Source organism: Scyliorhinus canicula, chromosome 20, assembly GCF_902713615.1.
Source record: "Scyliorhinus canicula chromosome 20, sScyCan1.1, whole genome shotgun sequence".
In the NCBI taxonomy this organism is placed as follows: domain Eukaryota; kingdom Metazoa; phylum Chordata; class Chondrichthyes; order Carcharhiniformes; family Scyliorhinidae; genus Scyliorhinus; species Scyliorhinus canicula.
The window spans coordinates 12,890,267-12,906,808 of record NC_052165.1 but is presented as its reverse complement, the minus strand read 5'-3'; the positions used below and the strand labels follow the sequence as shown (position 1 = coordinate 12,906,808).

General features: G+C 43.0%; 1 protein-coding gene across 7 annotated transcripts in view; it reads left to right on the top strand.

The window, feature by feature from the left end:
* si:ch211-272n13.3 (ankyrin repeat domain-containing protein 26) overlaps positions 1 to 16,542 on the top strand; it is a 165,680-nt gene that overhangs the window by 136,152 nt on the left and 12,986 nt on the right. For all 7 annotated transcript variants that reach the window (XR_005458399.1, XM_038781157.1, XM_038781159.1 and 4 more), the window contains 4 exons: positions 4,640 to 4,752; positions 7,301 to 7,442; positions 10,289 to 10,579; positions 13,282 to 13,517. Coding sequence is in view for 6 of the 7 variants with exons in the window: in XM_038781157.1 (XP_038637085.1) it covers positions 4,640 to 4,752; positions 7,301 to 7,442; positions 10,289 to 10,579; positions 13,282 to 13,517 (782 nt within the window). In the remaining variant the exon portion in view is untranslated. The remainder of the gene's footprint in view (positions 1 to 4,639; positions 4,753 to 7,300; positions 7,443 to 10,288; positions 10,580 to 13,281; positions 13,518 to 16,542) is intronic.

The following is a 16,542-nucleotide window of genomic DNA, read 5'->3' as shown; positions in this document are numbered from 1 at the left end:
TCGCTTAAATCTGATTTATACCAACTATCAACAGTGCAACTTAGGCAACTTTCCTCAGGTGTGATTGTTCACAGATCGGCCTGACCAGTGGGTTGATGAGTGTGTTTTCTTGCAGCACAATAACAATATATTTCTAATCACCCAGATAATGGATCCAGAAAATGGCATATAAATTAACAATACAGAAACAGGCCACAAATTGATGTGCCTGTTCTTTCTATAACCATCAAACAATCTGACATGACCTTTGCGTCTATCAATTTCTGTCATGTGGCCCTGACTTCATTTATTTATTCATTGATTCATATTATATTGATCAAGTTGCAAAAGGTTAAATCTCACGGAATCCAGGGTGAGGTAGCCAATTGGATATAAAATTGGCTTGCCGACCGAAGCCAAAGGATAGTTGTAGAGGGTTGTTTTTCAAGCTGGAGGCCTGTGACCAGCGATGTGCCTCGGGGATCAGTGGTGGATCCACTATTATTTGTTATATATATTAATGATTTGAATGAGAATGTAGGAGGCATGGTTAGTAAGTTTGCAGGTGGCACCAAGATTGGTGGCATGGCGAAGAAGGTTATATAAGATTGCAATTGGGCCAGTGAGCCAATGAATGGCAGCTGGAGCTCAATTTGGATAAATGTGAGGTGATGCGTTTTGGAAAATCAAAACAGGGCAGGACCTACTCAAGTAATGGCAGGGAGTTGGGGAGAGTTACAGAACTAAGAGATCTAGGGGTACAGGTTCATAGCTCCTTGAAGGTGGAGTTGCAGGCGGACAGCATGGTGAAGAAGGCATTCAGCATGCTAGGTTTTATTAGTCAGAATATTGAATACAGGAGTCTTGTTGAAGTTGTATAAGACATTGGTAAGACCAGACATGGAATACTGTGTTCAGTTCTGGTCACCCTATTATAGTAAGGATAGTGTTAAACTAGAAAGAGTGCAGAAGAGTTTTACGAGGATGCTACCAGGACTTGATGGTCTGAGTTATAAGGAGAGGCTGGAAATTATTTCCCTGGAGCGTCGGAGGCCTAGGGGTCTATAAAATAATGAGGAGCATCGATAAGGTAGATAGTCTACATCTTTTCCCAAAGGTAGAGGAGTCTAGAACTAGAGGGCATAGGTTTAAGATGAGAGGGGAGAGATACAAAAGAGACCAGAGGGAAAATTTCTTCACACCTGGGTGGTGAGCATCTGGATCAGGCTGCTAGAGGCGGGTACAATTTTTTCCTTCAAAAAGCAGTTAGACAGTTACATGGGCAGGGTGGGTATCGAGGGATGTGGGCCAAATGCGGGCAAGTGGGACTAGCTTAGTGATAGAAACTGGGCAGCATGGACAAGCTGGGCCGAAGGGCCTGTTTCCATGCTGTAAACATCTATGACTCTGCAAGTGTTCTAGTATGAAGTGCCTTCTTTGGTTGAAAGATTTTCAGTACAAAATCTATATTTATGTTTATACTCCCAATTACATTGGGAGCAGCAAGGTAGCATAGTGGTTAGCACAGTTGCTTCACAGCTCCAGGGTCCCAGGTTCGATTCCCGACTGAGTCACTGTGCGGAGTCTGCACGTTCTCCCCGTGTGTGCGCGGGTTTCCTCCTGGTGCTCCAGTTTCTTCCCACAGTCCAAAGATCTGTGGGTTAGGTGGATTGGCCATGTTAAATTGCCCTTAGTGTCCAAAAAGGTTAAGTGGGTGTTGCTGGGATAGGGTAGATACGTGGGCTTGAGTGGTTTGCTCTTTGTAAGGGCCTGTGCAGGTTTGATGGGCTGATTGGCCTCCTTTTGCACTGTAAATTCTACGATTCTATGTTACATGTTTAATATTATAAAGAATTTTCACTTTTAGAACAGGGGTGGCACAGTGGTTAGCACTGTTGCTGCACAGCGCCAGGGTTCCAGATTTGATTCCGACCTTGGGTGACTGTGAAGTTTGCCCGTTCTCCCTGTGTCTGTGTGGATTTCCTCTGGGTGCTCCGATTTTCTCCCACAGTTCAAAGATGTGCAGATTAGGTGAATTGGCTATGCTAAATTGCCTAAAAGTTAGGTGGGGTTACGGAGCTAGGAGTGCAGGATTGGGCCTAGGCAGGGTGCTATATCGGAGCAAGGGCTAGTGTAGACTCGATGGGCTGATTGGCCTCCTTCTGCACTGTAGGGAGTCTGTGCAGATTCTGATTTCATGCGACATAAGAGAAAGTGGTGGAGCTGAAAAAATAATTATTAATCAAAATACAGCCTGATTGTGAAACATAAAACAAAATTATTAAAGTACAGTCCGAAGAATTAAATAATGCAATATTTTCATTCAAGCAAATGTAATTGTATACAATATATGTACAACATTCTCCACATTTCAATGTATGGAACGCTTGGAACTATTTGTAAAAATCACAATATAATAGTGAGATAAAAACATCAACTATTTAATTGAAGGATGCGTCGATACCTTGAAATCAAGTGTCCTAATTGCAGAGCATTGTCTTAAAGATGCACCAAAATAGTGCCTGTATTTTGTCGCAAAAATAATGAAGTCATCAGTGCTATTAAAGAGTATTATTAATAAATAGTAAGTCAGACAAGCAACTTGCGCAACCTCAAATGTGCAATTAAACATGGAAATCAAGAAGTTGCTGACCAAGCCTCCTTGCCTCACGAGAAACTAAGATTCAGGATTGAAATGTACAGAACAATGTAAAGTCGGGTTACTTAGATGATAGATATCCATTAAATATGCAAGGAAAGGTTACAGCATGTTTATTCCAGCCCACGTTAATTTTAGTAGCATGATGTCTTGATTACAGACAAACAAGCTCCCTGAAGATTAATTTTTACAAATGTTGCGTCTCATTTCTACAGATTTTGGTTATTATAGATTTATTTTTGTTCTAATGTCACTGTCCCTCTGTTTCTCTGTTCTAATCCCCTCTTTTTTCTGTCTATTTCTCTTGCCCCGTTGGATATTCAATTAAGTATTCCTCCTTTTTTAGACTGCACGGTGAATTTTTATTCTAACGTTGGGCCAAGGAGGGTGTTGAATTGAAATTGGTAAATCTGGGAGAATGAGTTTAACCACAGGCCCTGCTGAACTTAATGGAAGGATCTAATCTTTTTGCTTTAGTTTCCTATCCGCAGTCAAATAAATTGAGAACCTGGCTGTTGGGTAGGTAGGCCTTTAGCATTCGGCCACAGCCAAGATGTGCAGAAGGGCGGGTTTGGAAGCTGGTAGAGGTACTGGTGGAAAGAGGAAGCTGGGGGGAAAGACTGATCCAAGTTAGATAGGGAGGTACGAAGAATTGGTAGCTTTGGGCATGCGATTGGAGACTTCATGGTGAGATTGAGTCTGGGTGGGGGGCTGGGTCTCCGATCCTAGAGGAGATTAATAATAATAATATGTTGGTGAAGCAGGTACACTGGATCCAGCAGGTGGTTAAAAGTCACTTGCCTCCCAGATTCAGCAGTCCTGACCTTCCCTTTGTTTTGTTTTAAATAAATTAAGAGTACCCAATATTTTTCCAATTAAGGAGCAATTTAGTGTGGCCAATTCACCTATCCTGCACATCTTTTTGGGTTGTGATCCACGCAAACATGGGAAGAATGTGCAAACTCTACACGGACAGTGACCCTGGGCCAGGATCAAACCCGGGTCCTCGGCGCCGTGAGGCAACAATGCCAACCACTGCACCATCGTGCTGCCCTTGACCTTCCTTTAGTTGCCAGGTTTCCTGAGGCCCACCATCTAAAATTAGATTTGAAATTGTGGATTAATATGAGCCAGGCAGCTTTATTAAATTAGTTACATTGCAGCCCCCAGCTGCTGGAAGTAGCTTGATTACCTGATCCCACCCTGCCTTCATAAAACTGGAAGCGAGTTGGTAGTGAGTGCGATTCAGAATCACATAATCCATGGCTCAAACCTGCCCAAACCTGCAGTTTTGGCGTTAAAATTCCCCCCTGGCACGTCTCAGTTAGGATTCTGCCATCTGGTTATGACTATTCTCCTTGCTTTCCCTGTTCATACAGGTCCCAGATATGCTGTAAAGGGCACTACACTTTCAGATTTCTGATCTCCACAAATTCCAACAGAAAGGTCCATAGAAAATCGAGATAAATGTCAGTATAATTAAGTTCATTTGCCACTACTGCAAAATCTGTGCTACTCGTGGTTAAGTTTCTGAAATTACAAGCAGCTAGTCCCATTATGAATAGAATAGCAATTAACTGGAAATTTGTTATTACTCATTACATATCCCATCATGACTGTGATATGGCACATCATATGAAAATTGTTCACTACAGAATGGTACTAAGAGCTTACTTCATGTAAGAAGAGTGCATAATATAGAAAGATACGGTATTTTATTAAAATTATATATTAAGTAGTTTTGAGATTATCTCGAGTAATGTTACTCATTAATACTTATGTTAACATCACTTGGCAAAATAGTTTTTGCACAGACCGATTGTGCAACGGTACTATGTGGCCAATTACAAAATTTAAATCTTCCAATAAGTTCAAATTGTAAGTATACATGCCAAAATATAAGGAGTGATTATTAGTGTAATTACTGATTCCTTCCACTTGTATCTATCTTTATTATTTAATTTTAACCTTGAGTAAAAAGAAATAACGTTATTTTTAAAGGTTGAAATTGAAAAGAAAAAAGTGAAGAAGCTTGCTGAGTTTAAGCGATCAGTAGAAACCAGACTGGCTCAGGAAATGAAAAGAAACAATGAGCTTCAGAGAGAACTGAACCGGTATGATATTAACTTTTGCAACATATCTATCTGGACTGTATTAAACAATGTTTTGAAATTCCAGTACCATACCACTTTTTCTGTGATTCTTTATCATCCTTGCTGTCACACTTTTCTATTATAATTAATTATAATTAACCATTTTACCCATCTGTTTAGAGTCCCCTCGACTTGATCTCCAAACACTCAAAAGGCTCCCAAAATTCAGAGTTGTGTCTGATGCAGAGTCTTGGCACCTCTTCTGGCTCTTGTATAGAACTTTCTTGATCAGTATGTCTCTAGTCTAACAAGAAAGGAAGCAGGGTTGGACCTGGATCTGAGAAATGAAGTGGGGCAAATGGATGTATGACCGTAGGAGATCATCTAGCTACAGTGACCATAACATAATTTAGTTTCTAGCAATTAAGAAAAGAGAAAAATGTTAAAGATAAAAATGCTCAATTGGAGAAGAACTAACATCAATGATTTAAGAAGGAACCCATCACAGGAAATTGGAAAAGACAATTGCAGGATAAAGAGGTGGCAAGCAATGAAGGATTCAAGTAAGAGAAGTTCAGGTTCAAATTGGCCATCTTCCTTTTGGAGGATACTGGTAGAACATCCAAAGCTAATGCTCTGGATATTAAAGTTGCAATAAAGCAGAAAAAGGATTGTTATGAAAAATGTCAGGAGCAAGATTCAAATAATAACCAGGAAGCACAGTACAGGGGGGAATTGAGGAAGTCCATACAGGAGGCGAAGGAAGGTTGCAATGTTAGCAAGCAACATTAAGTTGAACCCTAAAATATTTTGTAAACAAATGAAGTGTAAACTTTTAGCTCGGGGCCTATTAAGGACCCAACAGAAAATCTTCATATTGAGTTAGAGGATGTAGCTAACCTGTTAAATGAGTCTTGAGTACGCCGCTTTGGAGGGGGTGGCGCATCGCGAAAGTGAAATTCAAATGACCACTAATGCTTGTGCACTGATCGGAGTGCTTGCGCCCTTGCATCCATGCTTGGATGCTAGCACAAGTGCTAGGTACGACCAACTCCAACAAGAGAAATTGGATCATCTGCCCTTGACATTCAGTGGCATTACCATCGCTGAATCTGCCATAATTATTATGCTGGAGGGACGCCATTAATCGGAGAGTTAACAGCAGAAAGATATTGGGCTGGATTCTCTGATTCCGAGGCTATGTCCTCACGCCGGCGTGAGAATGGTGGCATTTTATGACCGAAAATTTGGTGCAGAAAGGCCAACAATCCTCAGTTTGGCTGGGGACTAGCATGCCAGCAGCATAGAGCACCCGGCTCGAGCTGCCGATACGGCCCGGAGAATTGCCGGGACCGTGGCCAGCCGCGCGCAGACCCTGCTTGCAAAATAGTGCCCCCCCCCCCCTTTGGCTGGCTTGCAAGCCCCGGACCACCCCCCAACAGTGCCCCAGCCCCTGACAAAGTCCCCCCTGCCCCGCGGGTCAGCCCTCCCCTGGCTGGCAGCGGCGGACTGAGTCTGCATCTGCCACACTGAGTTCCCAACGGATGACAGCACATGCGACCGACACCGTCGGGAACTCGGCTGATCGGGGGCGAAGCATCGGGGGGGGGGGGGGGGGGGGGGCCTCGGGCAACATCTTGAGGCTGTCGATATGGCGCAGTGTACGCCGCTTTGGAGGGGGTGGTGCATCGCAAAAGTGAAATTCAAATGGCCACTAGAGTGCTTGTACCCTGATCTGACTGGAGTCCTTGCATCCATGCTTGGAAACTAGCATAATTAGGAATCATGTTAAGTTGGTTATGTGTGAGCAGCATGTTGGCACAGTGGTTAGCACATCTCCCTCACGGCGTCGAGGTTCCAGGTACGGTCCCAGCTCTGGGTCACTGTCTGTGACATTCTCCCATGTTTGCATTGGTTTTGCCCCCACAACCCAAAGATGTGCAGGTTAGGTGAATTGGCCAATTAATTGGGTACTCTAATTTTTTTTTTAAGTTGGCTATGTCTTTTTAAAAGGATTTTGTCACCTACCAGGTCAATGGAGAAATTTACCTTTCTTAATGTGGAGCAGGATATTTTTAAGGGGCAATCTCATTCAAAATTGGGAAATATGTATTATTTAAATAGTAAATATTGCTAATAGTTGTAAAATAAACCGGTCTGCCTCACTTATTGCAGGAAGCCCCTCTCTTGTCCGAACCTTCTATGATACAAATGTGAAGGGTTCTCCTTCCCCCTCTCTTCAACACTACCTTTCTCCTTACCACTCCCTCCTTTTCATTGCTCCACTCTCCTTGTATCCAGTTTGCTTTGTATACCGATATTTGGGAAAAATCTTTTGGTGCACTTTTTTTTCCCTTCCTGATTTTAATTCACACTTAGAGCCTATTGTTCCTGCCTTAAAGAATGCCTATATTGTTTTTTAATTGTGCATACTCAAGATTATAAACAATAATACTTGAATTATGTGGAGTATGATCCCTAGTAAAAGGTATATTGAGCCAATCTAAAGTAATTAAAAGCCAGCAATTGTGGACAGATTTCAGCACCGTTGATCATGTTTGTTATACAGAATGAGGACACTGTTAAAGACTGCCAAAAAGAAGCTGAAGGAATATGATAGTGGACAGTTTGTCACCCAAGTCGGTGGTATTCAAGAACTGGATCATGAACACTCTGAAACTGCAGTCACCATTAACAAACTGAAGACAAAGGTGAGGCCATTTTATATCCTACATTTAATGGTGCAATACATTTTATACATATGCATTATACTGGTGCCACCAGATGATATGCCATGGAGTAGTGTACAGATTCACACCAATACCCTCTACTTTATGAATCCCTAGCCATTAGGTTAGATTAAAAGTAAATCGGATAGATCACTCCAAATTGACCTCTTCACCTCTTCTAAATCAAAAGTGGGTTGGCAAAACCCACGAGAGCAGGAAGCTTGCTTTCCCCACAAAGAATTATGACAGGCAAACGACACCAATACTATTTTCAATGCTGCCTTACTCGATATCTAAAGGTTTTATTATTTTTGGGTAAATCAGGAAATCCTGTTTGATTGAACAGAACCAAAACAGGTTATTCTGCATTGCTGACGGTGTCTTCTTTAAGATCAGATGTTAAATCGAGGTCTCATCAGCCTTCTCGGGTGTAAAAGATCCCATGGTGCTTTTTCGAAGAAGATTGGAGAAACGGAATCAGGGCATTGAATTTGATGATCAGCATATTGATCCCTGACTAACATTGCAAAAACTGCTCTTAATTTCCCATTCCATCTTTGTTTCAATATCCCTGTACAACTTGATTGGTCCTGAGAATGGCTCCTATTTTAAAATATCTAGAAATATAGACACTATTCCCTAACATCACCTTTTATCCAGTCATTGATATACATAAAAACATACATAGAAAATAAAAGTAGGAGGAGGCCATTTGACCTTTGAGACTGCTTCACCATTCATTATCATGGCCGATCATCAGGTTCAACACCCTGATCCCTCCTTCTGCCCACATATACCTTGAATCCCGTTAGTCCCAAGAGCTCTATCTAATTCCTTCTTGAAATGACATTTTTTTCCCACCTGAGCTACTTTTTGTGGTAGTGAATTTCATAGCTTCACCATTCTCTAGGTGAAGAAATTTCTCCTCACCTCAGTCCTAAAAGATTTACCACTTACCCTCAAACTATGACCCCTAGTTCTGGACTCCCCCACCATCAGGAACGTTCTTTCTGAACCTACCCTGTCTAATCCTGTTAGAATTTTGTAAGTTTCTATGGGATCCCTTCTCATTCTTCTTAACTCCAATGAATATAATCCTAACTGACCGTCTCTCCTCGTATGACAGTCTCGACATCCCAGGAATCAGCCTGGTAAACCTTTGCTGCACTCCCTCCTTACCCAGAACATCCTTCCTCGGATAAGGACACCAAAACTGCACACAATACTCCAGACGTGGCCTCACCAATGCTCTATGCAATTGTAGTAAAACATTCCTATTCCTATACTCAAATCCTCTTGCTATAAAGACCAACATACCATTTGTCTTTTTTATTGCCTGTTCTTTCAGTGACTGATGCATGAGGATACCAAGGTCTCACTGAGTATCCACCTCTCTCAATTTACACCTATTCAAGTAATAATCTGCCTTCCTATTTTTGCTACCAACGTGGATAACCTCACATTATCCACATTATACTGCATCTGCCATGCATATGTCCACTCACTCAGCCTGTCAAAATCCTACTGAAGCATAGACATAGAATTTACAGTTCAGAAGGAGGCCATTCGGCCCATCGAGTCTGCACCGGCCCTTGAAAAGAGCACCTCTGCCCCATACCTGCAACCCAGCAACCCCACCCCAACTCCTTTGGACACTAAAGGAAATGAGCATGGCTAATCCATTTAACCCGCAGTCTTTGGACTGTGGGAGGAAACTGGAGGTCCCCGAGGAAACCCACGCAGACACAGGGAGAACATGCAGACTCCGCACAGACAGTGACCCAAGCCAGGAATGGAACCTGGGACGCTGGAGCTATGAAACAACAGTGCTAACCACTGTGCTACCATGCCGCACATCTCTGCTCCTCCTCACAGTTCACCCTCCCTCCCAACTTTGTATCATCTTCAAATTTGGAGATACTATGTTTAGTTCCCTCGTTCAAATAATTAATATATAATGTGAACAGTTGAGGTCCTAGCACAGATCCCTGCGGTCTTCCACTAGTCATTGCCTGCCAATCGGAAAAAGGCCCATTCATTCCAACGTTTTGCTTTCTCTCTACTAACCAGCTTTCCATCCATCCCAAGACACAATTCGCATCCCATGCGCATTAAATTTAAATAATAATCTGCTCTGTGAGACCTTGTCGAAAGCCTTCTGAAAGTCTAAATAAACCACATTCACCAGTTCTCCGTGGTCAACTCTCCTAGTTACATCTTCAAAGAATTTCAGTAGCTTTGTCAAGCATGATATCCCATTTGTAAATCCATGCTGACTTTTTCTGATTATACCACTGCTTTCCAAATGTATGAAATCCTTGATAATGGACTCTAGGAACATCCCTATACCGACGTTAGGCTCACTGGTCTATACTTAGTGAACAAAAGCAATCCCAGAATAAAACCCAGTAGGGCATTGCTACATACTCCAGATATATGTATCCAGTAACTACATCTAGATATATTAAATTGAATGTCACTTATCAGATTTTCGACCTACCAAAAATTAAGCAGAAACATTAAGATGTGATTTACATGTCATGAAAGATATTTTCAGGGCAGCACGGTGGCGCAGTGGGTTAGCACTGCGGCCTCATGGCACCGAGGTCCCAGGTTCGATCCCAGCTCTGGGTCACTGTCCGTGTGTAGTTTGCACATTCTCCCGTATTTGCGTAGGTTTCGCAACAGCCCAAAAATGTGCAAGCTAGGTGAATTGGCCATGCTAAATTACCTCTTAATTGGGAAAAAATGAATTGGGTATTCTAAATTTTTTTTAAAAGAAAGATATTTTTGAACTATTTATAACCCAATTTCTCCATATCTTTCAGATTGATGACTTATCCCAGCAACTAGAAGCAGAATCTGCAAAATGTAGGCGTTTGGAATCAACCAGTCAAGAACTTTCTGCACAGATCACACCAATGAGAATTTTACAGAAGAACCAAGATTGGCTAGAGAATAGAAAACATCAGCTAGAGGAGGAAGTAGCCAGTCTGAAACATCAGCTTGAAACCAATGTGATGAACTACAGTCACTTAGAAAAATACAAAAGGGAGGTAGAGGAACATGCTCGTAAGGAAATCAAACAGAAACTAGAAGAAGTCAATTTATTCTTACAGGTGAGGCAATGCATTTAATTTCAAACCAGAGATGTAGGAATAAATGATGCCTGAATAATGAACAAAGTGTTCATCAACTTGGTAGAGACATTGCTAAATATTAAAATTTACTACAACTGGAGAAAAGTAACGTAAGGATCTAAAATTTAAAAACATTTTCTTTGTCCATTTTATCTGCCTTTTCTTTCCTGCATTATTTCTGTACCTAAATTCGGATTGAAATCACTGTTCTGCTCATTTAATGATTCTTCAGTCTGGTTGTTTAAAATGTTTAGTTGCTTGCCCTGTTCACACGGGTCCCAATTATCCTGTAGAGTGAGCTACACTACTTGGCCATCCCACTAACAGCAACCTTCCATTGCAAAACCCCATAAAATATCTGGGCAAGTTGAAGTCGAACAAATATCAGGCACCGTTCATTCACCATTCACAGCAAAATCTGTCCCAATACCTTTTTAGCCTACTGAATTGAACAGTTTGTAGGTTCCTGTAAAACCAAGAAATCTTGGTGTGCATAATTCTGTTTCCATGGGCTTGAAAGTTACATGTCTCCTGCCTACAATGATTTAAACTACCATGCAAATATTTGAATGAGTTTTGCTTCTAATATAAGAAACACATTCCGAGAAAGATGCTTCTAAATTGAAAGTGAACCCTCGGAAAGCGTCAGGTCCCGGCGGGATCACTGGTCGTGCACTCCGATTCTGCGCAGATCAACTGCCGCATGTGTTCGTGGGCATCTTCAACCTCTTCCTACTCTGTACCAAGGTTCCCACCTGCTTCAAAAAGGCCATCATCATACCGGCAATGTGCCTCAACGACTACTGTCCAGTGGCCTTGACATCGATTATTACGAAGTGCTTCGAGAGGTTGGTCATGAGGTACATCAACTTCATACTCCCAGAATGTCTTGATCTGCTGCAATTTGCATACCGCCACAGCAGACACCATCTCCCTGGCCCTACACTCATCCCTGGAGCATTTCGACAACAGGGATTCCTACGTCAGACTCCTATTCATTGACTACAGCTCTGCTTTCTACACCATAATTCCAGCCAAGCTCATATCAAAGCTCCAAAATTTAGGCCTTGGCTCCTCCCTTTGCAACTTGATCCTGGACTTCCTGGCCCATAGACCACAAACAGTAAGGATAAACAAATACCCACCTTCACGATAATCCTCAATACCGGGGCCTTGCAAGGCTAGGTACTTAGCCCCCTACTATACTCCCTATAAACACAACTGTGGGGCAAAAATTTGGCTCCAATTCCATCTACACGTTTGCTGATGACATGACCATAGTAGGTCGGATCTCGAGCAATGATGAGTCAGAATACAGGAGGGAGATAGTGAACCTAATGGAGTGGTGTAACGATAACAATCTCTCCCTAAATGTCAGCAAAACTAAATGCTGGTCATTGACTTCAGGAAGCAAAGTATCGTACACACCCCTGTCTGCATCAGTGGCACAGAGGTGGAGATGGTTGAAAGCTTCAAACTCCTAGGTGTGCACATCACCAACAATCTGTCCTGGTCCACCCACATCGACTCTACGCGCTATGACCAAGAAAGCACATCCGCGCCTATACTACCTCAAGAAATAAGGGAGTTCGGCATGTCCGTATTGACTCTCTCCAATTTTTATAGATGCACCAGAGAAAGTATCCTATCTGGCTGCATCACAGCCTGGCATGACAACTAGTCAGCCCAAGACAGGAAGAAACTACAAAGAGTCGTGAACACAGCCCAGTCCGTCGCACAAACCTGCCTCCAATCCATTGACTCTGTCTACACCTCCCACTGCCTTGGCAGAATAATCAAAGATTCCTCCCACCCGGGATATTCTCTTTTCCAACTTCTTCCATTGGGCAGGAGATACAAAAGTCTGAAAACAAGCACTAACATATTCAAAAACAGCTGAGAACACGCACTAACAGATTCAAAAACAGCTTCTTCCCTGCTGTTACCAGACTCCTGAATTACTCTTATGGGCTGAACTGATCTCTTCACACACCTTCTATACTGAGTAGTACTGCCCTCTGTATGCTCACCCATTGCCTGTGCCTATGTATTTACATTGTGCATTTAGGTATGTCCTATGCCTTTTTTTCATGTATGGAATGATCTATCTGGACTGTACCCAGAACAATTCTTTTCACTTTACTTCGGTACACGTGGCAATAAAACAAATCCAAATCCAATTCCTGTGGCTTGATTTAATGCTAGTAATATTTCTTTTTATGTCTTTGTTTTAAATATAGTCTAACAATTGTTTTTTCTGCCTGCTGGAGAGAATAGGAATACGTAGGCAATCCATGTAAAAGGACAACTGTTAATCTTAAGACCCCTTACACCATTCACAGCAAACTTTAGACTGAACCATTTCACACTGGAACTGGCACAAATGCACTAATGAAAACTACTGTTTAACATGAACACAAATAATACTAAGACGAAAGAGAAAATTGTAAATATAGCACCATCTCTCGAGGCACTATTTTGCAACTGAAAACAGCCTCAAAGATAGTAGCAAAGCTGTAAAATAAATGCTTAATTTGTGTAATCTGCCCTCCAAATGTGACTGCTAATTTAAGGTCTCGGTGCAGTGTGATGTAAATGCTCGTCATTTTCAAAAAGCAATGTGTGATTTTAAATTATTTTATCCCAATGCAGTATTAAATTGTTTCACTCTGCACGTTTAGACACAACAGGCCTCCCAAGAAGCTTTGGAACAATTGAGAGCCACAAATGAAAGCACAGTTAAAAGCCAATTGGAGCAGAGAATAAAAGATCTGGAATCGGAGCTGAGTAATCTTAGAGCTTCACAACAAGACAGCATGAATCTGAAAGAATCTGCACACTTGGAACTTGAAAGATACAAGGAATTGTATTCGGAGGAATTAAAACTACGCAAATCCCTTGCAGCCAAACTTGATAGGTGAGACATTTATAAACATTATCTTCAAACACCCCAATGGTTCCATATCATTTGATATTGCTATAAAGAGCTGGTCGGGAAGGCTGTTGCGTTGTCACTTGTCGAGATTCACAAGTATGAGGAATAGTAGCTTTGGTGACGAGCCACTGACACGAAAGTTACCGTCGCTAATATGAACTAGAAATTTCAATTTCAGGAGGTATGGCAGATAATCAAATCAGGAACTGAAAATGGTGTTCTTGCTTCAGTATTTGAACATCAAAGATGATCATTATTTAAATTTTAGTTGATCAGTTTGCGTACATAAATGTTTTATCTCATAGTATAATATGTTACTTTTTTTAAAGTAACCAGAATTGCACAAGGCAAGATCATCAGTGGTTCCAGTAGACCGACTTACTCACATATCATGTTTTATGCTGGCTGTTGTGTTCATACCTTTGCATGCATCTCTTGGAAAATAATGTGAAGTTGTGGGAGGGTTCACTGACCAACAGTCTGACATGAAATACTCTTCCCATGGCCATAACTGTTTTGGTGTTAGCCGTTAGGCTGGGTATTTATATATGACAGTAGTGTTGATGGAAACCAACACCCCTTACAATGAAGTTTGGAGGGGGAGGGAGGGCATCTAAACAAGTTAGACACAAACCCCTTCCGAGATCTCAACCCAGAATTCAGAGTCTCCATTTGCCAGGATTGTTGTGAGCAGATTTGAATCCTGCCGCTTCTTATTTGGGCAGGAATGCAACCACTAAACTGCAGACTTGCTCAGTTATGCTTCTTACAGTTTAGGAGATTCACAACCTGAAAGTGAGACGATCTTAAATGGCCAAATATCAACAACAAAATAACAGTGGCCATGACTTTCTGGGTCTGGTCGCCGGGCGCACAAATCCCATAATGGCTGCAAAATCTCACGGGAGGCCAAAAACGTCATTTGTGTCAACAAGAACACCGAACGCGATCTTTCTGGGTCCGCCCTGTTGAAGTAATCTGGTTCATGCCAGGAAAGGGCAAGAACCCGATTTAAATCCTTTTGAATGTAATTAGTGAGTTTAAAGTCGGATATCCTGGCCTCAATGTATCTTCCCGCTCACCAGCATGATTACTATTACTGTATATAAACATGGACCTCAGAGGGAGGAGGTCAGTACCACTCTCCACTCTGTGCCACGATGCACAAGGGGAAAGTACCGCTGGACAGCTGTGGATGTGAGTGGAGGGGGTTGTTCAAGGGTTTCTTGGATTTGAGAGGGTTGGGCTGGAGGTGAGGTGGGCAGATCGGAGGTCTCCTCCAGACTGGGGGTCGCGGATGGTCTTAAAAGTGTTGCTATTAAGCCTGCTGTATGTCTGTTTTTTAAAACCCCTTTGCAGCCCTGAGCAATTCTGCAGCCTTCCGTTTTAAAAGCAGTTCACAGCCTAGGGAGAGTGATGGGCTCTTTGTTTACAGAGCTCTTCAAAGGCCAATGAAAAGGCTCTGCTGACTCATAGGAGCTAGTGAAAGGTCATTTTCCCCCGAGCTGTTGACTGCCCTCCGAGATTACAGAGCAACACTTTTTGTCTGAAAACCTTTTTGCCTGTGTACCAAAGAAGTGAGAATGAACTCTCAGATAGCAGTTGCCAATGGCCTGGGGAGCTGGGCTGGGGGAGCTGGGCTCATGAAGTGGGGGAAAGGGAATGATGAGACTGAAGTTTGACTGGATGTGACCCTGAGAGAAAAGACAGGACCGTGATGATCAGGTTACAGGGGTTAAGGCTGAGGGGGTGGTGGTGGGAGGGGGGGGGGGGGGGGGGGGGCAGTTGAGGGGGCATCAGTGTGCCACTGCACATCTCTGAGATCATATAGTGGCTGCCCAGGCATGTTAAGTGGCAGGAGTGTTAAGTGGCATGGCAGTAATTCGAAAATGGGACAATGAAGCCCAAGTATGAACAGTGCCTATTAGTGTAGCGTTTAGCTGCCTCAGAGAGTAGTTGCGCCCTCTAACATTCCTGAAAGTCTTGCCATCCAACTAATTGGCCATCATCATTTAGTCCTCAGCAATGTTATTGGTCCACATTCTCACCGTTAAGGTAGGGGGTTGAAACCTTAAGTGATGAGGGGTGAAGGTTGGATGTAGGGCATCAGGAGGGATAGTGTGGTGCCTTGCAACTGCAACCACCTGACTGTCCTGGAGGATCCAACAGCCCTCAAGTTTCACATGGGTGTTCATTTGCCCCAAGCACATGATGAACCCCACTTCTGTTGATATTAAGGGAGGGAACAAACAGATGTGAGCCCATAGGCGCCTCTGCAGGGGCGAGGGCAGTGACCATGGCTGGTCAAGTGATGAAGTGTGATGGACAGTAGAGAATTGAGGTTATGCGGGTCACCAGAGACGGTACGGATAGTCAGCTTCACAGACCAGGAGCAGGGAAGTTTAATTGGATAGATACCCAACTGGCTGTCCCATCCCTCCCAGATTACTGATTTGATTCAGGATGGAGCCAGTTGAGTTCTTTATTATTCTCATCATTGCACTGGAGGCAGACAGATGCCACCGACTGATGCCCTACCCAGGCAGTAACCTGAGCCAGGAGAACAGGGAGCAAGAGGCACACCTTGCTGATGGTGGGGCTCAACAGCATCAGAGATAGAGACCCTGGGTTTATAGGACACAAATATCCTTCTTGGAGCTGTCGGGCAACATGTGCCACAGGAGACTCTGTCTCAACAAGGAGACAGTGCAGCACCTCTTCCACTTCCGAGTACATCTTTAGCCACGTAGAGGAGAGGGGGTGGGGGCATCTCTGTGGCCGTGTAGGTCAGGGCAGCCTTAATCTTTTTTGCCAGGGTTCAACCGATGACCTACGTGGTATCTTGCAATCATCAGCCCACAAATGCATCCGAGAGGTCATGGATTGTGTTTCTAACCCCGTCCACTGAGTGTATCAAGTCGACCAAGCCATCAGGATGAAGGGCGGTGGGACATTTTTCCATCGCTGGACTGCCCAGGTCCAGAGGGGCCATTGATGGGACAAATAT